Raw genomic sequence first — 24,836 nt, 5'->3', positions numbered from 1 at the left:
CCTTGGATCATTTATGTGTAAGCATGGTGGTATGGAGGGAGAGATAAGAGAAAGGGCATTGCAAGGAAGAAGGGTGGTAGGGTCTTTGGGACGAATCATGAATGGCAGAAGTGTGAGCATGGAGGTAAAGAGGGATTTGAGAAATACAATAACAGTATCAACCCTCACATATGCAAGTGAAACGTGGGCCTGGAATAAAGTCAGAGGTCTAGAGTGCAGGCAATGGAAATGAGTTATTTGAGGAGTGCTTGTGGTGTGAGTAGAATGGATGGAATGAGTAATGAAAGTGTGTACGAGCATTTTGGAATGTGTCACAGGGGTGAAGGGAAGAAGTGTGGAGTGGTGGAAGAAGTGAAGCGACAGACTTTAAAGTGGTTTGGCCACATGGAGCGAATGGAGGAGAGAAAGATGACCAGAAGGGTGTAAGTGAGATAGAGAGAAGGAATGCTAGAGGACAACCTCCAGTGAAATGGAGGGATAGGGTGCAAGAGTACGTTAGGGAGAGGGGGGAAAGATCTTTGAGAAACTTTGAGCAGGCAAGGAGGGAGTGTCTGGATAGAGAAAGTTGGCGTCAATGAAATGATGAATGATGAAGATGAGCTCCGGGAGGGCAGCATGAGCCAATGCAAGATGGCGCCACTATAAACACTGGCCTGCGCCACAACGAGCTGGGCCTCCAAAAAATATGCCTACCGGCACCACAGGCGAAGACGTAAATAAAAAAAATGTAAAGGTTGATAAAGGAAAACTGATATAGCTGATGAAAACCTTAGATGGAAGGAAAGCTATGGGACCAGATGGAATCTCAGGACAAGTGCTAAAAGAGTGTAGAAACGAATTATTGGAGACACTTTATGACATAATAACATGCTCTATAAATACAGGAAAAGTGCCCTAATAATGGAAGAGAGGAAACATTGTACCAATTTATAAAAGTGGAGATAAAACTGAACCACTAAATTATAGACCAGTTTTTTAGATGAGTGTGATGTGCAAGATTTGTGAAAGTATAATAAAAAAACAATGGGTTGAACATTTAGAAAAGGAAAACATGATAAATGAAGGAAAGTTTGGATTTAGAAAAGGGAAATCGTGTGTCACTAACTTACTATGTTGCTACTCAAAAGCAGAGAAGGGTGTATATCTCGATTTGAAAAAAGCTTTTGACAAGGTTCTGCACAAAAGCTTAATCTGGAAACTACAGCAGTGGGGAGGAATGGATGGAAAGGTTATCGAGTGGATGAAGGATTACTTAACGGGAAGAGAAATGAGGACAGTGATTAGAGGAGAAATCAAGTCCCCCAAGGCTCAGTTCTGGCACCAATAATGTTCATAATATATATAAATGATATGCCAAAGAGTATAGAAAGTTATATGAGCCTTTTTGCAGATGATGCAAAGTTAATAAGAAAAGTGAGGACGGAGGAAGATTGTGAGGAGCTGCAAAAAGACCTAGACAGAGTATATAGACGCACCAAAATACAACTTTGAAAAGCAATTATACGAAAACAAAGAGACCTACTACAACTTTATTTTGCAAGTAGATGCAGTGTCATCCTCTTAACCCTTTCAATACGATGACGCCTACGTAGGCGTCATATTTCTATTCTGTTTCTTCTTCTATTGAGTTGTCCCGTACTTTGTGTTGGTTACAAAGTAAAGATGCCGTATGCTGTCCTTGAAATCCTATTGCTCCTCCCACCATCCTTGTTCCCACCAATCACAAAAAATGAGCAACAGTATGCACCGCCTTCTTCCCGCCTTGTGTCTAAAATTAGGAAGTCTCATTGGCTGTCTCTCTCTCTCTCTCTCTCTCTCTCAGACACCGAGGCGCCGACACCATCACATCTCGCCCACCTCTCTCTCTCTCTCTCTCTCTCTCTCTCTCTCTCTCTCGAGAGAGAGAGAGAGAGAGAGAGAGAGAGAGAGAGAGAGAGAGAGAGAGAGAGAGAGAGAGAGAGAGAGAGAGAAGCCGAACCTCGACCTTCTCTCCCAAGAGAGAGGTATCTACCTTTCGACGTGACCGTGACATGTTGACTGAAGCAGATACATGCTGGGTCAGGTTTCCCGCGCGCGGCCGAGCACGCCGTATATCAGCCAGGCGGGCTTTTTGAACATCCAGCACGAAGGGGTTAAGACACTGGAATGCTTGCTTTATCGATACTATTATTGTGACCTTTTTTTTTAAGGATGCACACCAGGAAAAAATATTATGAAATACACTATCACCCTTGGTCTCTCATTTCACCAAATTTGAGCATCGTAGCACAAAATTTACGTACTGTATGGGCCATTTAAAACTTAAATGTCACACCGTTGGGCATTTGTTTACATCATGTGCGAGCCACGCAAGTGGACTTTAAATCCTCTTATATCTATTTTTTGCTATTATTGTGCTATTTATTTAGAAATATTGGGATGTTTATGTTCTCGTTAGAAACTCAAGCCTCTAGCCTTGCTATGAGGTGCTCTTCAAGGTGAGCCAGCCTGGCCCAACCATGTGTTCCTACCAAACATACACACAGCTAGTCGTCGCGGTGTTATCATTTTCAAGAGCTTTTCATTCTAGTGTATATTATGCACATTCAAGATGCCTAAGAAGAACAGGAGATATAAGGGGAAGACAGAAAAGAACAAGCTTTCGGCTGCAAGGTGGAAAAAGACTGAAAATTCCCTGCCACTAACTGACCACTTCTCTGCCACTTGCAGCTCACCCACCACCTTGCCCACCACTTCCTTTGACTACTCCACCCCCTACCACACCTGTTGCTTCACCCAATGTGTCTAGTGCATCTCACGTAAATTCTGTAATGCCCCAGCTTTGAGGTTTTATAAAACTGGAAAACTTATTTTTTATTCATCATATAGCCAAAAAAATATTCATATTTAAGTTGGCACATCAAAATGCACACAAAATAACCCCAATGAGCAATATTGAGTCTAATTATGTGCTCATGACTGAAAAAAAAAAAAAAAAAAAAAAAGCCACAGTTATAGTCATGCTTGATAGCCCATGCATTCACTATTTATTGACCAATTGCATTGGTTCTGGTCTTAATTTGATCCTCATTGCTTACTCTTCAAAATGAAAGTAACAAATTTTGTCATGGTTCTACCTGGTATGTGTATACCTATGCCTAATCTTAAGGAAACGTTTTCTCAAAAATTTTTTTTTAAAGAAAAACTGAATTTTGAATGCTATCTTCTGTTAATAATGATCAGTTTTTACTGAAATTTTTCTTTTGAACACATAACATCCTAAACTAAATAATACTTGGGGGACTTTATCCTATATTTATTGTAAGCTTGCAAAATATTTCCTGAAATTCAAGTTTCTATTTCAGAAAGTTAAAAAATGTCAGAGAGAATACGTGCTTGTTAAAAATCAGCTAATCAATTTAGAATAAATTCCTCCAAGCATATTGTAGGGACAAGACCACAGAACATGTCCTAGAAAGATGAAATCAAATTACATGATAGGTACTGAGAAGATAGGCTTCAAAATATTGCAATTTTTAACATATTTTTAGTATAATACTTTTAATAAAGTCATCATTTTTCTATGCAGGAAACTGAACTTCGGTCAGAAGTACTCTATTAATTATTATGTCATTGAGTGGACACAATTCAAGATGATCGGATGATTTTGATTGCACCACCAAGAGTAAATCCTGGCTTGCGTCCTTAATACTGCCGCACCACAAGGATAGCTCGCCACGGCCCAGTAGCAGTTTACAGGTTAAGTACAAGTAGTGAGTACATGTACTTGGACCCAAGCCTGCTTCAGAACATTACCCCTTGCCCATCTTTTGTGAAGTACAGTAAAAGATAAAATGTAGTGTTGTGGTTTGCTCAAAGGCTGAGTGTTGTGACAATTTATTACAGCCCTATCACAAATACCCATTTCTCTTCCTTTCCCTGTTTTTTTCATTTTGGTCTATAGTGCCAGTAAACTTTCATGGTGTGGCCAGTTGGTCAGCCCCCCCCCCCCATGTTAGTGGTTCAGGCAAGTGTTTTATAATGGTGACATTCTTGCTCAGCTCATGCTGCCTCCCAGACCTCCACTTGATCCTCTTTACAGAGTTGCACTAGAGTCTGCATTAAAAGGTGGTACTCAGGACAGCATGTGGGAAGTCTTAGGCCACTCGGAGATAACTGAAAATTGTCAGCTTGTGGCAGCAGGCAGGATTGGAACCTGGGTCCTCCAGAACACTGCACCATCATACTGACCACTCAACCACTGCCTACCCTAGAATTGCTAAGCCTGAATACCTTAAGATTCATAGCTTTTGCTGCTCATATATGGGTTCAAATATACTCAATGGTTTTACCATGTGGAGTGATACCATCTTTTAGGATGCCCGCTTGTTACAAAACTGTTACAATACCAAGAAACAGCCACTATAATGGTCAGTGACCCAACATGTATATATTGCATACATTGTACAGGACACATAACAACTAGAATACAACACAAAAGAACAGCTATCTGAACTTTTCAATCATCTGATTTATTCCCCTTAACCCTTTCATTGCTAAACGCTTGCAGCGGGCGTTAGGCGTATTTGCTGGTGGTGCTAAATGCCCGCTGCGACCTCCACCTGCACTCAAATCTCCCGCGTATGAGTGTTCCAACACTAATTCTCACAACACAGGATTGCCAATTGAGTGGATTCTTCACTAAATTTGGTGGAAAATCATATCAGCCCAGCGCGGCAAATCTACGGACGAGTAACTGGTGGATGTTCTTGCCCAATATAGCGGCATTTTTGCATAGCTTCACCTATCACCGACTGATTCTTTGACCATATAGTTGTAAATATTGCAGTTGGCAATGCTCCCTTGCCAGAATCTGAAGAAAAAAATGTCCGCAGTTCCCTCAATATGGCTGATCATCATGCACGCACCGACGTAAGTGTTAACATTCAACACTCCCTGAATGTGCATGTACGTTCGCAAGAGAGGCATACATAACCGACTCCTATAGATCTGGACCTCCTCTTTCCAGTGGTGTTTTTGGTTTTTAGCTGTGATGAATAGTTTTTGAGATACAGAGGTTAAAAGAGACCCCCAATTGGGCTGCCCAACTGCGCCTGAGGGGATAGTCACGTCCACACTGCGCGCAATGAAAGGGTTAACTCCAGTTGTGAATCCTGTCTTGACAGAAAAACAGAATCAATTAGCATTTTCAAGATAAGCCAAACTGTGCAAAAGTTCTGGCAAGTCACATTTTGTGGTGAGATGGAGATTCCAAAGAAAAGTATAGAACCACTTTGTAAATGGTTCAGAGTTAGCATATGGTAATCTGGCTAGAGTAAAAGGCAGCTCACATTAGTGCAATCATCATTCCATATGAGACAGGGCAGACAACACCAAACACTTAATAGCCTTTCAGCAAATGTTGTCACAGTGATAATCATTACTAAAAGCAATAAGCTTATGAAATCTACTTATGCATAGTTAGCTTGGTATTAGTTTAAATCTTGACCCTAATACTCTAAAAAATTAAGTATACAAATTTTGAATTACCAAATAAATTCTGATGAAATCCTATGGAGTGAAATGCCATCTAATCCATTCTTTGTTATTAAATTTTTGGGGATGAGTGCAAATTGGTTTGGCAAGAATGCACACCATTTTCTTGAGGTGAAGTTACTCACACAATGGGACAAGGTTGCCATGCTAATTTGTTTGGAGCTTGGCTACAAATTTAGTGAGACTAGGTTATTACATATCTAGTTATGTTTCATTAACTGGCATGGGGTAGTTAGTTAGTAAAGGTGACCCACAGCACAGCTGACAACGCAGCCCAAGCTTAAAGGGGAAAATGGAAATTATCAAGTGTTAAATTTATTGGAAATGCATGAAAATCTACAGGAAATGTGTGATCTAGGTGATCAAGGTAAAATAATCCAAATTAAGGTAATAGCTAGCTACCGAAAGTCTGTACTAATACTACACTAAGCACCAATACATACAAAGAAGAGGGTGAAAGTAGCAACTCCAATGCCGGCTGCCAGCTGTAAGTTGTACCTCCTTTGCAAGCGTTCATATCTTTGAGTCCAGGATCCTTGAGGTTGGGGCAGGTCATTCATGGTGGGGGGTTTGAATGGGACATTGCCATATTCCCTGCTTGAGCGAACTGAAAAATACAATATTACCAGTCTTAACAGAATATAAAGTAATCTAAAGAAAAAATATTTGCACAATAAAAGTAGAATAAAACTGCCAGCCTCAATTATATCAGCATCTTAAATAAATTAATTTCAAATTGGCTGAAGAATTAAAGCTAAGGATGGTGGTAAGAGATTTACAAAAGCATCAAAGAAAGTACAAGAGGCAAGACTACTGTTGGTGGACATAATTATGATGAGAAGAGAGGAGGACTATGTAAGAAGACGAGCAATGAGAATGAAGAAGGAAGAGAGGGAGACTAAGGGCCGTATTACTAAACATTTCGTCGCCCAAGTACACATATTTGACAAGGCTTTCATAGGAGTTGTGGGTATTTACAGTAGTAGTGTCATGACCCTGATTGTAGTTTGCCCCTTCTTCTGTACCATGAACCTGAAGAAACACTCATTAGAACCGAACTGACCCCCTCTTTGACCTTTAGAAATAGCTGATGTGAGAAGCGAAAGTGTCTTATAATACCAACCTAAGGATGCTGTGAATGAAATATTGTTACAGAAGGCAAGACAAAAACATCAATAAGCAAATAGCACAAAACAGACCAAAATGGAGGAGGTTTATACACAACAGCAACCCCATCTAATCTGGGATAACAATGTTGAGAAGATGGTGGTAAGAAGAATTATATGTTGAGCTCTGAGGTTTCCAGTGTAACCATGGATGAAGTAAAGAAGATATTTGGAAAGCATTGAGTAAAACAGATGACCTACTTATATACATAATCAGATTCAGGAAATTTCATAAATTCATACTAAATATAGATCCACAAAAAAAATGTGACCTTAATGACAAAGTACTACTAATCACCAAGTCTTCTCTCAGTAATCAAGAATCTCTTCACAAAGATCATAAAAAAATAACTGCAACACTAGACTCAAGCCGGCCAAGTGAACCAAGTGGATACTCAACAACTGACCACATCCACTTCATCGACCTATCTCCATCCTGGCGGGTGCCCGAGGCGGTTTTTTTCCTTGCAGCGATGCCAAAAGGAAAGGGAGGGGCTTTCCTGTCCTTTCCTCTCTCCTCTCTCTCTCTCCTCTCTCTCTCTCTCTCTCTCTCCTCTCTCTCTCTCTCTCTCTCTCTCTCCTCTCTCTCTCTCTCTCTCCTTTAATTTTCTGTTGTTGAAAAATTTGATGGGTACAATAAACCGCTTTGCAGTGCCTTCATGAACTGTGATCAAACATTTCACCCAAAACTTCAGCTGTCATGCAGGCACTCAGGAGGCAGGGCACAGATGAAAAGTATATAAAGACATGTAAACCTACATGAACCTCCTACTAGTGCATGTGGGGGGGGAGGGTTTTGCCCCACTCAACCCCCCCTGAGTTTCCACATTTCGTCGCATAGGCCTACTCCGCTATCCGCGACCACCCACATTCCCACACAAATTTCACACTTTTGCTCTCTACACCCTTTTCTGATGTTTTCTGGGAGGTTTGAAGGTTTTAGTATAAGGCATATATGACAACAGGAGAGCAGTTGGTTAAGTAGGGAAACAAGATTTGGAAGGGTGAATAAAAGAAATCTTAGCCTATCTTCATTCGTAAATGACACTTCAGTACACTTTAGCCTTGCTGACATGGTGTTTGTTTACCAGCTGCTAGTACTAGTGATCCATAAACTGCCCTTATACTTGCCCAATGTCAACACAAAGTTTGTTAACTTGCCACTTGGCAGGATAGTGGTACGACGAGTTGATGTCCCGGCTACTTTACTAGCTACTTGTCAATCATATGACTCTTAGCGGCCACAATCACAGAACAGTCCACGTGTAAAATCAGATTACCCAGATGCTAACATGCATAAGAAGTGGAACACTGAAAGTATTTTAAAGTTTTTGGACATCTACGAGGATTATTGATTTTTTGAGACAGAAAATGGCTAATATTAATGAGAGGGTAGCCACCTCTTGCGTAGTTAACGCTTACATTAGGGATTCTTTTTAAGTCCCTGAATGCAGTGCAGGGTTAAGATTCGTTTAATTAGTGTGCCAGTATTTCATTACCTACCTTATGAAACATCACTAGCTCTTCATATATCTTTTCTACAAACGTTCAACAATCATGGAAGCACTTTTTAATACAAATCAAGGACCATTTTTTATTGTTGAAAATAGGGGATAATATTCACGAAAGCGTAGCCTCTTCTGGCGGCGGTCCAGCCGGTGTTGCGAGAAATACCTCCTCGCAAAAATAAGTCACATATACATGTGGGGGTGTCCAGCCGCCCCTGGATTGGAGGGGGGTCGAGGGGGGCAAAGTTAGAGGTTAGGTTATGTAAAGTTCGGTAGGAGTAGTTCAAATATGCTCCCCCACCCAAAAACCCCAATTTCCCACAGGTCCCCCAAGTTGAACCTCTCTGTGAGCTATTTTGCGGCTGCGGCAGTGGGTCCCCAAAAGGCATTGAAAAGTCAATCATTTAGTGATTTCCAGAGAAAAATACTATCTCCATGATAAACAGCATCAAAAAACACCCAGAATAAAAATGTTCTTATCCAAGTTTGAGCAATGTTAATAAAACAAATCTTTACCCATTGCAGTAACAAATGACTTCCAGAAAATAGGAGGGCAAAACCCCCGTCAGGAAGGTTATGTCACATTGTTAGGTTAGTTTAAATTTATTCGGCATGCGGTGTAGGGTGGCAGAAATACAGTGGAAATGGAAATACGCGGCACGGGATGGGACAGGACGGCAGTGAGGGTGGTTCACTAAGCGGGCCAGTGGTAACGGTTGGCAGCGGGTGGTGGTGGGTGAACAACAGGCATTGAAAAGTCAATCATTTAGTGATTTCCAGAAAAAAATAGTGACTCCATAATTAATTGCATTTTATTTTGCCCAGAAATAAGCAGTCAGTACCTCAAAATTTGTAGACTACCCTCTCATTAGTAATCCCTTAGAAAATTGGTTAGTTATCAAAATGTATATAGACAGGAAGTGATGAAAATTGAAAATAATCAAAGAATAGAGGAGCAGACTTGGATGGCATTTATCATCCTTGACTGTCATGATTCAGGAGAGCTGGCACCTTCCTAAGAATAACAATCAGTCGTGCATGAACGGTGCTTCGGCCTCAAATTTGGCAAGTGTTTGTTGTGGCATACTTTGTTCGATTTCCTGTCCATAAACCAAATATAATGCAGGCTTGATGGTTACTCTCAACCGGGGTGACTTCGGACAGTTTTCAAGGTTTTTTGCTTATGAAATTTTTGTTTCAAGGCCTAGGATCTATGCTGAGTGTGCATTTACTCTGTATTGTTAATGGCTAACATTACATGGTGCAACAGTTTCACGAAACTTAATAGTTTTTGTGCTAAGTGAAAAAATATGGGTGTCCGAAGTCACCCCATGTCTGGGGGGACTTCAGACAGTGGCTATATTTCATTGGGTTTACGTATCTGAGCCTGTTTGCATATTCCGGAGGTGACTTCGGACACTGTTGAACCGGGAAAAAAAAATGGCAAAAAATCTTGGGAAAGAAGTTCCCACATTTCAGGTCAGTAGTAGCAGAAAAGTAAAAAATGGTCAATAATTTTGAAAAAAATGTTACTACAAAAAAACTATAAGATGTAGAGCACAGTTTTAGTTTTTTGGGGGAAGCTTAATGATCACATAATCACCACAAGAAATTTTTATAATGGTAGGGCAACATTCAAGTGTGTTAGGGCTCTTTTAAGTGCACACTGACGCAGCTTCGACGACGGGTGATGGTGCGCTGGGGCTGGTGTCCGTGGTGCGTTCGTACCTCGACAAGGCCTCACGCGGAAACTCACCCACCAGTCTGCTGACTTGTGCACGAAGAGGGTTGGGCAGGCGACGTGGCCGCCAGAGTTTTGAGCCCACACATCCGCCATCTCTCTTCTCGGTTAAACAAGAGATGCGGCGTCACTGACCAGGGCTGTCTGACGCTGAGCGATCTCACAGCTCTCCACAATATGTAGTTATATTTAGGTGTCCAAAGTCACCCCATTTTGAGCCATTTTTCGACATGCCTCCATTCAAGTGACATTTACAGGTGTGTAGGATATGTTAAGCACCCCTGAATCATTCTAACTTTTCTAGTTAACCATGTTTCTGATTGTTTTCTCTAGTTTTGATGTTGTGTGAAATACAAATCGTTCCTGCTACGAGAAGTTTTCCAAGTGGGGTAAATTTTTACGAAATCTCAAAAACACATTGTGCTTGTTTTCAAAACAGAAACGTGTCTCAAGAAAACAACATTCTTATTCGAAAACTATAAGGCAAAAGACAAATTCTCACACTAAAATCATCTAGCTTGTTGCAACTGGCTACGAGTTACCAACATGTCAACTTTTTACCCACTTTTTGTCTGAAGTCACCTCGGCTGATGTTACTGGCTGCAAACATTTTTTCACCAAACCATTCAGGTGTCAACAAACACTTGGCGGGCAAGTTGTGAACTAGCCATGTAAGCGAGCCTTTAGAACCCTGAACGCCAGATAAGTGAAACACACAAAGGCGCCAGTATGACTGTCATTTTCACATGAATGCATTAGCATGAGATTTTGTCAATCATTGAAACCAGCACACAATATTGACCAAGAGCAAGATATTACTATTAATTTCTGATGAGTGATGTTGGGGTTGAAAACATTACAAATTAATAGAGCTACTAGACAATGGCAGCTATTACTACTTGCCGTGCGTGGTGCACCACACCCACCCAGTGGCTATTCAAATACCTGCTAGCTATGCGAATTTCAATTTCCGTAATAAGAAGGAAAAATCTGCCACTGAATGTCTAAATTTAGGCCTGACAGTCTTCCCAAAGCACAAAACTTATGTAATCTTTTAAATTTTTCATAATCTGCAGCAAGCTCACCCTCGGCCACTACAGACACTCCCCCGCCCAGCACTGGCGCCCCTTCTCCCCCAGTCGCCCCATGGACACAGCCATCACCCATCTAAGGATTGGACACACCCGCCTCAATGCCCACCTGCACAGACTGAACATAGTCCGAGATCCACACTGCCCATGGTGCCCCACACAACCTGACACACCAGAACACCTCCTCCTCCACTGCCCAAGATTCCACTCCCTCCGCACCACCCTCAAAGCATCCTTAACCAGTCTCCGTATTCACAGGCCAACCCTAGAGGACCTGCTGGGCAGCGACGCCCTCAGCCCCAACACTGCCTTCCACGCCCTCAAGTGCACGCAAACCTTCCTGCAGAAGTCGGGGCAACTCGACAGGATCTAACTCCCGCCCTGGTGACAGGACGGCCAACACAATCAACGACTCCTGATAACAACTACCACTGACGGGGCTCTAGAGGCTGTGGGCCCACAGCCTAACTAGCCCCATAAAACACCCACGAAGAAGAAGCAAGCTCTTCCTTGAACCCCTCAATTTCTCTGGTCTTCAGAGCCAACCCACTACCGTGCGTTTTCCCTTCACTGGAGTGGAGGTATAATATCTTTATTTAAAATGAATTTGTAAACCCTGCATGAGGCGTTGGTAAAACAAGAATATGAGTTCCTTTTAAGGGAATTATTTTCGTGGGGATAAAGATGAGTAGTGATTCCCAATTAATACCAATTTTTTTTTCCCACCAGACATCGTGAGCCTGGAAACACCTGCCACGACACCTGTGCCCTGGCCGCCGTGCACCGCTGCCCGGCCCTGGGGTACGTGCCGGCACGGGCAGGGCGCCGCGGGGAGGCCAGGACAACACCCTACCAAGCAACACCCACACCGAGGCCCTCCCCTGATGCTCACCAGTCGCCCCTCCAGTCCTCCTGACGCAGTCCGCCGCTCTGGAGGACTTAGTGACCCGCGAGACGAGGCCCCCGCACCGGTACATCCTTCCCTGCTGCCTGCTGCTGTACCACACGGCCGTTCCAGCACTGCGCCGATTGCAGCCGGGATCCGTAAAACTAGGCAGAAATATACATTTCCTTCATAGTTATGCTTTGAAAATAAGCATAATATCATTACATTGATGGCTGATACCTCAATTATTTTGTTTACTCCATATCTTGCTTAACACTACAGCATCATGCCTTCACACTATTTCACCCAATTAGGCTAAATACATCTATAAATAAGTTTATTTGCTATTTTAAATATACAAATCAATATTATTTATATTATCTCCTTAGTTGATTTGAGTATCTCGTATATAAAACTGATTGTGTTTATCAAAATTTAGAAGACTATGTGCTGCTGTGAAAAATATCAAGGTGCGAAACGGCATGAGCCAGACTTAACTCAAGGGTCAATTATGTAAGCGGGAGGACGGGCTAAAAATGCAACCAGCCGTTACTGTACCCTGTGTATTATGTAATTATTCCACGTTTCACTTTCAGATTATGTTTCACAATTTGTCGTGTGAAGTTGTGAACTCCATGAGACTGAATCGCCAGAATAAATATCATTCACTTTTTTCTTCCTTCTTTTCAAGAGATACGCTTTCTGCAAGACCGTAGCAAGAGGTAATGAAGTCTGTGTAGTGCGGCGACTAGGCCTGATAAGGGAGCCTCCCATAACCCACTTGGCGAGTGGGGTACCTCTATGGCCGACTCGGTAAGGAGTGGCTCTCTCGTCATGCTAGTCGCGGGTTCAGTCTCGGGCAGCCGGCGAATACCCTAGCTCTCCTTGTCTTGATTAGTTTCTCGTGTGTTTCGATACACGCAGAGGACGTGTGGGGCCGAGAGAATAAAAGAAAAGAGAAAATCAAATCACGGTGCATTTCACTGGTGGCATAGCGGTGGGCATCCTCTCCTGCAATTCTGTTGAGTTTCCCCGACAGGTAGGATGGCCCATGCTCTCCGAGGGTAATATAAAATGGGAGAGTTAGAGGTATGTCTCTACGGGGACGTTGTGGAATAGTGAACCGATAGTGGTCACTGTCTAAGGTCTCAACACACAGATATTAATCTACATAGGCGGGAAAGCCGTGTAGTGCGGCGATTAGGCCTGATAAGGAAGCCTCCCATAACCCATTTGGCGAGTGGGCTACCTCTTTGGCCGACTCGGTAAGGAGTGGCTTTGCCGTCACGCTGATCGCGGGTTCAATCCCGGGTAGCCGGCGAATGCTACCCTCTCCTTGTCTTGATTAATTTTTCGTGTGTTTCGATGCACGCAGAGGACGTGTGGGGCCGAGAGAATAGTAGAAAAAAGAAAATCAAATCTCGGGGCATTTCATATGAACAGCTCATCATTAGACAGGTGTTGAGTACACCTATGTTAAGAGTAGACTTAGATCCCTTGTTAGTGAGTCTGTCACCAATCAGCTTGCATTGAGGTGTCAGGATAGTACGTCCCTCCAGCATTCACTATGCCCAAGTATCAAGTAGCCTATCTGCACCCACACTTCTGGCAAGCTTAGTGCATCCTATGATCTGGTGGTGATGCGGCTGAGGCTGGGCTACAGCTGTTACTGGGAGGTCAGTAGGGCTGACCCTGTATACCTTGCAGCTTGTGTGCCAGGCCAGGGGGTCACACGTACGCTCAATCACAATGTCCTGCAATGTCCTGCTATTAGTGCTTACTGCCCACAGGGCCACTGGGATCTGTCTGAGCTGGGCCTGGTGGGCTGGTTCATTAACAATAATATTTTTTCAGCTGTGCTCAGTGAGTATCCTGCATTTGCCCCTAGATTTTAGTTCATACCATTAATTGTATCTTTTTAGTTTCCTGGTGCTACGTACCTCCTCATGTCTCACTAGTTGTATAATCGCATTACGTACTGCCTGAGGGTTGGGATGGCATGTTGCTCCCTTCTCCTTTGTTGTTTACTTGCAGCAATAAACTATCATTCAATCAATCAATAGATATCCGTATAAAAACCTGTGTTTGGTAACCAAATAACCAAGCACTCAAGATCTATATGGATCTTGAGAGCACTGCTGATCTCAAAATATATGGCTTAGTTAAGGTGAATTTCTCATGGCATTATTTTTGAGAAAATCATTTTTCATGTTTTTTTCGCGATTCATCAAGTTAAAGGCCTAAAAAAAAGAAAAAAAAGCTATCCTGCTCATGAAAAGTTGTTTATAATCCACTTTTAAAAGCCGAGCCGCACGTGACTAGACCTTTAATTTTGACGCTAGGAGCAAGAGACTGAAATATTATGGGTATTTGCTGATTTTTCGTCTGTCTGTTCGATTTCTTTTAGTTTGATTTAGTCCACCTTTTCATGAGAACGTGTTCTGTCAAGCTGGAGACGAAAAAACGTAGATTTTTATCCTATGACTCCCTTAGACTTTTCTATGCACTCTGGCTCAGCTCAAGAAAGCATCTGCAGCTCACTATGCTACAGGAAGCTTATAAATACTGGCCAGGAACTTAGGTGGAGTGTGGCAAAGCAGCCTACCTCTGGTAAACCAAAAAACCCTCATGAAACATATGTTCCGATGATCCCCAGGGTAAAGTAAAACATTACCGCGAAAGGCCAGAAATATATCAGTCTCATACTTTTAAAGATAATTCAGCTACAACCATTTTATCGGGGTTAGATGACCACATGATAAAGATGACACCTACCAAATTTCATCCAGATAAGTCTAATACTTTATGAGATATGGGGTAATATGTAATGTTTTTTTTCAACGCTAGTTTCTCAGGAATCTACTATTGGAGGTTTTAAAAATTAACCAGAAATTCATTTCTTTATCAAACTGTACAATTTTCTCAACACCTATTATTGAGCCATGTCCCTAACACTTCCTTATTCTGAAATTTAAGATCAATAATTTCAAGTATTTTATTTTCAATTTACAAAAAAAAGTGTACCCGTTTTTTAGATATATAAAAATAGAACAAAACTAAAAATCTGAAATTCTGGAATAAGGACATTATAAAAAATATAGGTTGAATTTTAAAGCTAAGTAAAGTGGAACTGCCTTTTGTTCCATACTGAGAAGTAGATAGCTTATACGTTTACATGATTGATTGATTGATTGATAGTTATTGTTGCAAGTAAAACAACAAAGGAGAAGGGAGGAGCATGCCATCCCAACCCCCAGGCAGTACAGAGTGTGATTATACGACTAAGGATACATGCAGGGGCGGATACAGGGGGAGGGCCCAAGGGGCCCGGGCCCCCCAAAAAAATCTCCCCCCCCCCCCAGAAAATCTCGAGTGTATGCGTTTAGTGGGTACAGAGCTGACTCGCTTATAATGTGCTGCAACTATAATACGGAATGTGTCGTCCTGCTGTAGGCATATGCAGGCGCGGATACGGGGGGGGTGGGGAGCTAGATGGCCCGGGTCCCCCCTAAAATATATTAGGATAATTAAAATATTTGAAATACACATAAATTGAGAAAACAAAATATATTTAAGATATCCCTAAAAAGCTAGAGAGCTGGGGAGCGAAGCCGGCCGCCGCTAGATAGCTCTGGACGCTGTCCTCTAAACTTTAAAAAAATTATCCGCTATAGATTCCTTGGGCTTTACTATGCGGAAGTGGACGGGATGCTCAGGCAAGATTTTTTTTTTTTCGGTGTCTGATGTAATTTTTCACTCTCCTGCAGGGCCAGGGCACAACGGGCATGTACCCAGGGCCCCGCGCTCTTATGGGGCCCGCACTCTTCTAACAATCTATATACTCGTACAGGGCCGTAGTGCGCCGTACCCATGGGGGGGAGGGGCCGGGGGTGTCGGACGACCCCCCTATCTGCTAAAGTGTCCACTTTCTGAGAGAGTCAAAACGAAATCTGGTACCTTTCTGTTGCATTTCTGGAGAACTCAGGATTTTCTTTATTTATTTTCAGTATTTAAGTTACGGAATCGTATATTGAATATTATAGAGTAAGATTTAAAGGCCCAGGAAAAAAAATCTTAATGACCTCATTCCTCGCATGCAAGCAGAAAGAGAATTTCAGTAGAGGCCACTATCATCATTCGGCACTTCGAAGAGGAAATAAGGGAAGACTTCCTTGCCTTTGTGCACGCCCAAGACCTCACCGGTAAAGGTTTAGCCTGGCTCCTTTTGCGCACCGTTGAAGACCTCGGATTGGACATGGCCAAGTGCAGGGGATTTGGTTTCGATGGAGCAAGTGCTATGATGGGTATATTCAAAGGGTGTGCCGCAGTACTCATGAAGAAGTACACCCTGGCCAAGCCAATCCATTGCTTTAACCACCGGCAGAATCTAGTACTGACGAAGGCGTGTGACGTCAAGGAAGTGAAGATCGCTCTTCAAACACTGACCGAGGTGTACAACTTCGTTCATTCTTCGAATATGCGCTCTCTCCGCTTCACAGAGGTTGTCAAGCTTACCTCGGCCAAGCGCGAAAAGCTTGTTCCCCTGTGCCCCACCAGGTGGATTGAGAGGCATGACGCAGTGCTGGTTTTCGTTGAATTTCTGCCTGTCATCGCTGTTTTTCTCGAGGAGGAACTTGACGCCACCGCTGGGCTCCTCATCGCCATACGTGTTCCCCGCTTTCTCGTTGGACTGGTTGTAGTGGAGTGTATATTGGCGCATACTCTCGAGCCGAGCCGAACTCTTCAGAGAAAAGATGGCGACCTGGTGTCAGCCTATGCCACGATTCGTGGCATCGAGACCATTTTTGCCAAGTTCAGAGCAGATGCGGTGAATCATTTCCACGACGTGTTCATGAAAGCGGAAGAGCTTTTGGTCGAGGTGGGGTCATCGCATGACACCATCCCTGCACCACGACTCCGTGGACGACAGACCCAGCGATCAAATGTTCCGTGCGAGAATGCTGAGGAGTACTACGGCCGGGCGGTGTACATTCCGTTCGTGGACCACGTCTTGGCTGAGTTGAAGAGTCGGTTCGGCGACGACACAGTGCCTGTCGCACTTCAGCTCAAGCAACTCCTCAAAGGCCCCGAAACGGATGTTGCGGCTGTGCTTCAAGCGGCGAAGCTCTACGAGCTTGACATCGAATCCCTGACACTCGTGAAGGCGGAAGCGGAGCGCTGGGCATTATCTGTTCCGGTCTTCCAAACTATCAAAGAAGCCCAGGCACACGCCAGCACCAGCATGTTCCCCAATCTCGCCATTCTCTTGAAAACTTTTTTGACGCTTCCAGTCTCCGACGCGGAAGCCGAGAGGTCTTTCTCCGGCTTAGCCGGTGTGGTTTCCTCCCGGCTTAGCCAGGAGGAAACCACACCCTGATAGTGAGGTCAGGCCGCAGGTGTACAGTACTGCGCAGGATGTCAGGTCACCAGACCCACAGGTGAGGGGTACTGAGGTAGCAGTGAGGTCAACAGCCACGCAGGTGGTTGGTGTGGTAGGGGTAATTGAGGATAGTCAGGTCTGACGCCCTATTCCAGTGATACGACAGTTGATAGATGGCGCACACTCGACGAATAAGTTAATTAAACATCTTTTATGTAAATGTCCGTAGCAACAACCCGTTGTAACAACAAAGAGTTGTGATTGACGGATTTAACTCTCCAGTGTGCCGGTCACTCTAGGGGCTCGGTTCGCTGGGTGACTCTCTTCATTATTATGCTCTTGCACACTGATGTGGATCATTTAATTAATAGTTAAAATAGCGATCGACAAAAGACAGGTAACTCGGTTCTCACAGTAAAAGACAGGCAAAGCGGACAAATGGATCAAAACATCCACGTGCAGACATCAAATGCATGGAGATTGTTGCGCAAAAGATAGAGTGTAATTACGAGGTACACCACAAGGGAACAAAAGTAATGAAGGGGAATACTTGAATTGTTGGGGAAATATTGGGGTATTTTTATAATTATTTTTAATTTTCTGAATTCGAAATTCATACAATGGGGTTACCATACCAGGGATACTTTTCAAATGGTCTTTTGTTTCCTTTAAATAATACTTCGTCAAGCATACAGTAAATAATATAAATTGTCACTTACCTTGCCATACATTTACGCGTGCTAATATGGTCGTATGTTGCAGTCAATTTTTATTTTTAATATTTTATTTTTACATTGTAATAAGTTAACAGCAATAGAGTTACCCTATTGTGTAATGAATTTTACAATGAGGCGAATTTTTACATCAGGCCTTTTAGTTTTTTTATTTGATCTTTTCATTTCATCATTTATTTATTTGAATTTGATTAACCTAGCGTTTCCCTAGCACAAACATAAAGGAAGAAGAAAAATCAGAAAAAAGAAAAAAATTAGCTATAAATGCTACATCAAAAAATTTTATAAAAATTTCTAATATAAACTAATAAAAAACAAAAAAAAAAAAAACAAAAAAAAACATAAAAAAGTAGAATAGTAATAGTTTTGCTTTTGATTTTTGAGCCCAGTAAACTCTTTTTATTTATCTTTTTTAAACTTTAAATTTTTTTTTTAAATTTTTTAAAAAAATTTTTTTTTTTTTTTTTATAAAAATTTAATTTCAAAAAAATTTCCAAAATTTTCATCAACTTTGTCACCTGAAAAATGGTGATCCTCTGATAATATCTTAAATCTATGCATATCCTAGAAAACATGAGCATCTCATACCTTACTGGACCTGGGGATTAAAATCGCGTCAAACTCCAATTCAAATCGTTCTTCATCGATGCAGCAAAATCGCGCGAACAATCATGCAATCACAAAAGAAACTTATACCATTATAAAAACTTTTGTATAAGAATAAAGATGTAATACTTCCGCTCTATAAAATCTTAGTATAATACTGCGCTTGGTCTCCCCACCATTTGCGGACATTGCTAAACTAGAAGGTGTTCACTGTCGGGTGTCTGCATTCGACATTCAAAAATCCCAACACAACGCCGCGAAATTGTACTTTCCACCACTAACATTCTCTTTTGTTCTTCTTTCTCTCGAGGAAAAGGAGGAGAAGTGAAAAAAATCTAATGGAGGAAAAATAATCGAATGAATACAGATTTAAATAAAATTGTGACACTTTGCGAACTAGGAACAATCGAACTAGGAACAAAAACTCTAAACAAAGGCAGACTGCACCAAATTTTCTTTCAAATTTTTCACTGTGCGAGAATGTTCCTGTAGAATGGAATAAGAATCCCAGTGGTCCAGGTAACACGTCCTACTCTTTAACTCAAGAAACCTTCGCTCAACAAATCACACTTATTCAACTTAATAGAAACTAGCATCTTTGGAGCTTTCTGATTAATATAAAAAACAAATAAGTTTAAGTTTAAGGACACAGACCACTAATGAACCAAAGGTCTGTGTGGTCTGATTTTCTATGTAAATCTATGTAAAAATCACTCAGAAGCGTAGCCACTTGATAATACATGCAATTACTGAAAAACCCGACTTCATTTTGATCACGGAAACATGGCTGAATATGCGCGATAAACATCACTTAGGTGAAGTAGCTATAAATGGTTACAATGCGTTTGCTAAGTGTCGTCTAAACAAAAAAGGAGGAGGTGTAATAATATGTATGCGAATAATAATTTAGAAGTCATTCAGCTAAACATAGCCAAAAGAGAGGCTTATGATTCTTTGTCCGTACAAGTAACGATCAATAATGAAAAGTATGTTCTGGGCGTAATTTACCGACCTCCTAAATCAAATGAAGATATTGATGGAAATCTCTAAGCAGAGATAAATAGAATTATCAGAAATAAAAATGCAATAATTTGCGGTGACATCAATAACCCCTCCGTTAACTGGAATGCACTTTCTGGCGACAGAGAAGGAGAGAGATTAATTGACTTTGCACAAGATTCATTTCTTAATCAAACTGTTACCATGCCGACACGCGGAAATAATATTCTTGATTTAATCTTCGCGACCGATAGTCATCTCATAACTGCCTGTGAGGTAGGCGAGCCATTTGCAAGCAGTGACCACAACATAATAAGATGTGCTTTGAATATTGAAACAAAAGCACGAGCAAACTCACTCTTAATACCTAATTATAGTAAAGCAAATTTTACGGACCTAAAAAGAGAACTGGCTTCAGTAAATTGGAATCATTTGCTCAACAACGTCAGCGTTCAAGAAATGTATAATCGTTTTACTGCAAAAATTACAGCGAACGTAAATAAATTCACACCACTCAAGGTACGAAGGACTGATAATAAAAAACCGTTGTGGATGAATAATTACCTAAAAAAAATCATCGTCGAAAAAAGAAAACTTTATAAGAAATATAAACTGACACATAATTCACAGGATCATACTAATTACATCAATGTCAAGAGAGAGTGCGAAAGGAAAATCAGAAAACAGAAACGCGAATATGAGATGAAAATATCACTTGATGCCAAGAAAAATCCAAGGTTATTTTTCAGTTACATAAGAAACAAAAAAACTGTTAAAAATAATATCGGCCCACTACTATTAAGTGGCAATACGATTAGTGATGATAAAGGCATGGCGTCGGTCCTAAATTCAACCTTTAGTAGCGTATTTACAAAAGAGAACATGACATCAATTCCAGCCCCGAAGAAAATTTTTCAAGGCCCTGAAGAACATAAGCTTGCATTGACCGAAATTGATATCAGCGAAGTGCGTGCGTACCTGCAGAGAATAGATCCAAATAAATCTCCGGGCCCCGATAATTTATCTCCTCGCGTGTTAAGAGAATGTAGTCAACAGCTAGAATTAACCATAACATTAATATTCAACAAGTCATTATCACAGGCCAGTGTGCCTCTCGAGTGGAAAAAGGCCAATATTACCCCGATCTTTAAAAAAGGAGACAAAAAACCAGCCAGTAATTATCGTCCTATCAGCCTTACGTCTGTCCTAATTAAACTATTCGAAAAAATAATCAGGGATAAAATGACCACTTTCCTTGAAACAAATGAATTGATAACTGATAGTCAGCATGGATTTCGTAGTAATCGGTCTTGCCTTACCAACCTATTAACCTTTTTCAACGATGTTTATACATGTTGGGACGCCCGAAGCCCATATGACGTAATTTACCTAGATTTTCAGAAAGCGTTTGATAAAGTTCCTCACGTTAGGTTTATTTCAAAACTGCGTTCCCACGGTATTAACGACCATCTATGTGCGTGGATTCATGACTGGCTTACCGACAGAAAACAACATGTAGTTCTTAATGGTGAAGCATCGGATTGGCAACCCGTCACCAGTGGCGTTCCCCAAGGTTCGGTCCTGGGGCCAACACTATTCATAATATACGTGAACGACTTAGAAACTGATATCCTATCAAAAGTAGCCAAATTCGCCGACGACACCAAATTAGGAGGTACGGTAATGAACAGTCAAAGTTGCGAAAACATTCAATCAGACTTAATAAGACTTGCCGACTGGAGCGAAAAATGGCAAATGAGTTTTAACATAGATAAATGTAAAGTAATGCACATAGGTGAAAAAAATCCTAACTTTAAATATCAGATTCAAGGACATGAGCTCAGCGAAGTAAAACAAAAAAAAGATCTTGTATCATTATCAGTAACACTCTTAAAATGAGTGATCAATGTTCTGCAGCGAGTAAAAAAGCCAATATGATGTTGGGATTAATCTCAAGAAACTCTGATTATAAATCACCCGAACTTATGAAGAGATTATATTTAGCATTTGTAAGACCACACTTAGAATACGGCGTTCAGTTCTGGTCACCGAACTATATCAAAGATCAAGTTTTGCTAGAAAAGATACAGCGACGAGCAACCAAACAAATTCCAGCGCTCCGAAACTTGCCATATGACGAGCGTTTAAAGCGTTTAGATATGTTTTCCCTAAAAAAGCGAAGGATAAGAGGGGACTTAATTGAAGTGTTCAAAATCCTTAATGGATTCGATAACATTAACCCAGATAGTCTATTTCAGAGAGACACCAACACAAGAACACGCAGCAACGGTATGAAGTTAAAGGGAAATCGATGTAACACATTGGTGCGCAGAAGTTTTTTCAATAACAGAGTCGTCGATCACTGGAATAGACTCCCACCGTCAGTAGTTAGCGCACAGACTATCAATAGCTTTAAGTCTTCTTTGGATAAGTACTTCAGGGATATAAGATTATACTGACCATTTTTCGCATGTTTTCAGACAGATTGCAGCAAGACCTCAACCTACATTCATATAATTCTCCCCCACAACCTAGATTGCAAGTAGCGAAAGTAACAATAGAGTAAAGCAACAGTTAATGTCCGCATGACAGGTGGAGTGAGGTGTGGGTGCAGTAAGGTGACAGGTTACTGGTGCGTGCCTAGTACCGCCGGTAAAACGAGGATCAAGCCTCCACCTGTGCCCCTGAAACTACACCTCATCCATCGTGGGTATTAGGGGGTATTTTGGGGCTGCCCTGTGTAGGCCACTCGTCCTCTTCCAGTTTCCCTGTATTTCTATGTTCTTATGTTCTTATGTAATGAAGTCATTTTCCCCCACAGCTTAGGTTACCAGTAGTGTAGGTTATGGGTAGTAATTTCCTCTTATTTCTCTCTTTACTGTAAAATTTCCATGGCCCTTTCTTCCTTAAAGGTACATGGTGTTCTCTTCTAACTATTTCCTGCCGGCACGTTGCCGGAGGGAGAGGTAGGTGGGGAGCAGCCTTCATCTTTTCTGTCCTATCCTACCACATGTAGATTACTAGTAGTAGCGGTAGTAAACAGACACCCTCGCCATTGACCGATAAGTCTTCTGGTGTCTGTTCTTCCTATGTATTCCTATCCTCCTCCTCCTTTTCCTCCATGAATATTCTGCTGACGTTCTTCAGCGTGTTCTTCATTGTGCCAGTCATCGTTTCTTCCCCATCCTTCTTCTTTGGGTTTCTCCCTGTCTTCTCTACTGCCTCATTCACATTCTCATCGTACTCTTAGTCCTCTTCATCTTTATCTCTTGTCTTCTTTCTTCGCCTTGCTCTTCGTTTCCGTTTTTGTTTTCTTCTTTCACTGACTTTCATTGAGGTGGTCTTCTGTCTTCATCTTCATTTGTCTTTTATATTAATCTCATCGCACACAGCCTCAAATGACTCACTATGATTCTCCACATATCGTCAAATAACACAATCTTCCAAACTCGTATCCCTGTTCCTCGACAAAACTCAGTTGTCACTGGTCATGCAGTTTAACATCCTAGTCCTAAACTCAAATATTGATTGGAAAATATATACATATATATCTCTTATATATATATCAGCTTATATATAAGGTATGGGCGTTCTGTATCGCCTCCTTTTTTCCTCCTCCCAGATGCTATCCATATATATGGGCTTTGTCCGCCCTCTTTTGGAGTATGCGTCTCATGTCAGGGGGGGCTTCACACGCAGCCCTTTTGGACGGAGTGTCTCTCCTCTTACTGACAGTCTCCTACCTCTTAAATTCCGCTGCAGTGAAATACATCTGTCTATATTCTACCTCAATTTTAATGCTGACTGCTCTTCTAGATTTTCTACCACCCCCGTGGCCGTTGCACACGACTTTCTGCTTTAGCTCATCACTATACTGTCCAAATCCTTTTGCAAGAGTTGACCAGTATCTTCATTCTTTCATCCTAACTGGTAATCTGTGGAGCAGCCATCATTCTTCTGTATATCCTCCTGCCTACGACTATATCCTTCAAGAGAGGAGTATCAAGTCACCTCTTCTAAATATGACCTATTTTGGCAACTCATATATACTTTTTATAGGAGCAGTAATTTGTGGGCTTTTTGTCTTCATGTTTTGGCCTGAGCTGCTTCCATTGTGTAAAAAAAAAAACGTTCATAGTCGTCCTCTTCATTATCCTTCATCCGTATTGTCTCGACTTCTTCTCTTACTTATCTCCATCCCGTTGCGCTGCCACCACAAATTAATTTCTATCCATTCTTCCCTGCCGTCGCCGTCACTCGATTTGCTTACCTTACCTTCGCTACCTTCGCTTTCCTGCCCTCCGTCGCTCGTTCAGCTGCCACCTTGCCTTCCCTGCCTCGCCTAAGCCGCAGTTGGCGAGGGAGCAGTCCTAAAGACGGGTATCCATAATCCGCAATCGCACTAAGATTGATTATGAAGGTTGGGCGTTAAGAGGGAGTGAAAAGGCAGAAAGCAGAGGAGAGGAATCTAAGGTGGAAATGCCCCTCGCGTTTGTATATCATGTCTTCCTCCTTTTCATTCTCCTCCCTATGTCTTTTCAAAGCTCTATGTCTGTTTCCCATATCCAAATTCCTGGTCACTCTCACTCTTTCATTTTTTCCTTAAGCTCATTCCTTCCCTCCTTTCCCATCTCATCTTTACCTTCCTTCTTCCTCTCCAAAAGTCTTCACTTTTCACCTCCCTTCCTTATCTGCCTTCTTCTCCTCTCCTAGTTTCTCTTCCTCTCTCCTTTTCCCTTCCAGTTCAAAGCTTACTTTTCTTCATCTCCCCTCTAACCCCTTCCTTGTTCTCCTTATTCCTAACAGATCATCTTCTTTCTACTCTCCTACTTCCCTTCCCTTTTTTGTCCACCTATTCTCCTCCTCCTCCTCTTCGAACTTTTCCTGCCCCTCGCCCTCCATCTCCTTTGCCTCACCCCACACACACACACACACACAAACCAGTCGTCATTGTCCTGGCCTAAAAAAAAAAATTACATATATCGAGTCGTTGAATTATCCCGCTTGTTCTCGTTAACCTACTGCACACCTCGTCTCGTTCTGTACATTATCATATTTGAAAGTTAAGTGTTTGGGATTCTTTTATACTTTATTGTGTTTTGGTTAAGATGATATCTGTGGGATTGATTTTCATTTGTTTGTTTTCTGTATTTTCGCGTCAAGTCAATTCCCGAAATTTTACTCTTTGCT

The 24,836-nt window shown here is 41.8% G+C and overlaps 1 protein-coding gene across 2 annotated transcripts in view; it reads right to left on the bottom strand.

Moving 5' to 3' along the window:
• Positions 1-12,194, bottom strand: part of LOC127003725 (apoptosis-inducing factor 1, mitochondrial-like) — a 64,659-nt gene extending 52,465 nt beyond the window's left edge. The window contains exons 1-2 of one of the 2 annotated variants that reach the window (XM_050870684.1): positions 11,934-12,194; positions 5,979-6,142 (exon numbers count right to left, since the gene is read on the bottom strand). In XM_050870684.1, coding sequence (XP_050726641.1) covers positions 5,979-6,142; positions 11,934-12,018 — 249 coding nt within the window. In that variant the 5' untranslated portion in view covers positions 12,019-12,194. The remainder of the gene's footprint in view (positions 1-5,978; positions 6,143-11,933) is intronic. The other variant, XM_050870685.1, reaches the window with a different exon arrangement.
• Positions 12,195-24,836: the final 12,642 nt, after the last annotated feature.

The sequence above is a fragment of the Eriocheir sinensis genome, chromosome 26 (assembly GCF_024679095.1).
Source record: "Eriocheir sinensis breed Jianghai 21 chromosome 26, ASM2467909v1, whole genome shotgun sequence".
Classification (NCBI taxonomy): domain Eukaryota; kingdom Metazoa; phylum Arthropoda; class Malacostraca; order Decapoda; family Varunidae; genus Eriocheir; species Eriocheir sinensis.
Note: the sequence above shows the minus strand (reverse complement) of the source record. Positions and strands in the feature narration are given on the sequence as shown.